Here is a 348-nt window from a genome sequence, read left to right as displayed (position 1 = left end):
GGGGCCCGGGAGGGCCGAGGAGGGGGCGCGTGAACCCGGCTGGTGCAAGACCCCGAGCGGCCACATTAAGAGACCGATGAACGCATTCATGGTGTGGTCGCAGCACGAACGGCGGAAGATCATGGACCAGTGGCCCGACATGCACAACGCCGAGATCTCCAAGCGCCTGGGCCGCCGCTGGCAGCTGCTGCAGGACTCGGAGAAAATCCCGTTCGTGCGGGAGGCGGAGCGGCTGCGCCTCAAGCACATGGCGGATTACCCGGACTACAAGTACCGGCCGCGCAAAAAGAGCAAGGGGGCGCCCGCCAAGGCGCGGCCCCGCCCCCCCGGCGGCAGCGGTGGCAGCCG

The 348-nt window shown here is 69.3% G+C and overlaps 1 protein-coding gene across 1 annotated transcript in view; it reads left to right on the top strand.

The window, feature by feature from the left end:
• Position 1: 1 nt before the first annotated feature.
• Positions 2-348, top strand: part of SOX12 (SRY-box 12) — a gene marked incomplete at its 5' end in the record, with an annotated part of 3,431 nt that continues 3,084 nt past the window's right edge. Inside the window, 2 exon segments of the mRNA XM_025039716.1 lie at positions 2-342; positions 344-348. The exon segment at positions 344-348 is cut by the window's right edge and continues 3,084 nt beyond it. Coding sequence (XP_024895484.1) covers positions 2-342; positions 344-348 — 346 coding nt within the window.

This window comes from Pteropus alecto, unplaced genomic scaffold (genome assembly GCF_000325575.1).
Source record: "Pteropus alecto unplaced genomic scaffold, ASM32557v1 scaffold45, whole genome shotgun sequence".
NCBI lineage: Eukaryota > Metazoa > Chordata > Mammalia > Chiroptera > Pteropodidae > Pteropus > Pteropus alecto.
This window is presented reverse-complemented; position numbering and strand designations above follow the sequence as displayed.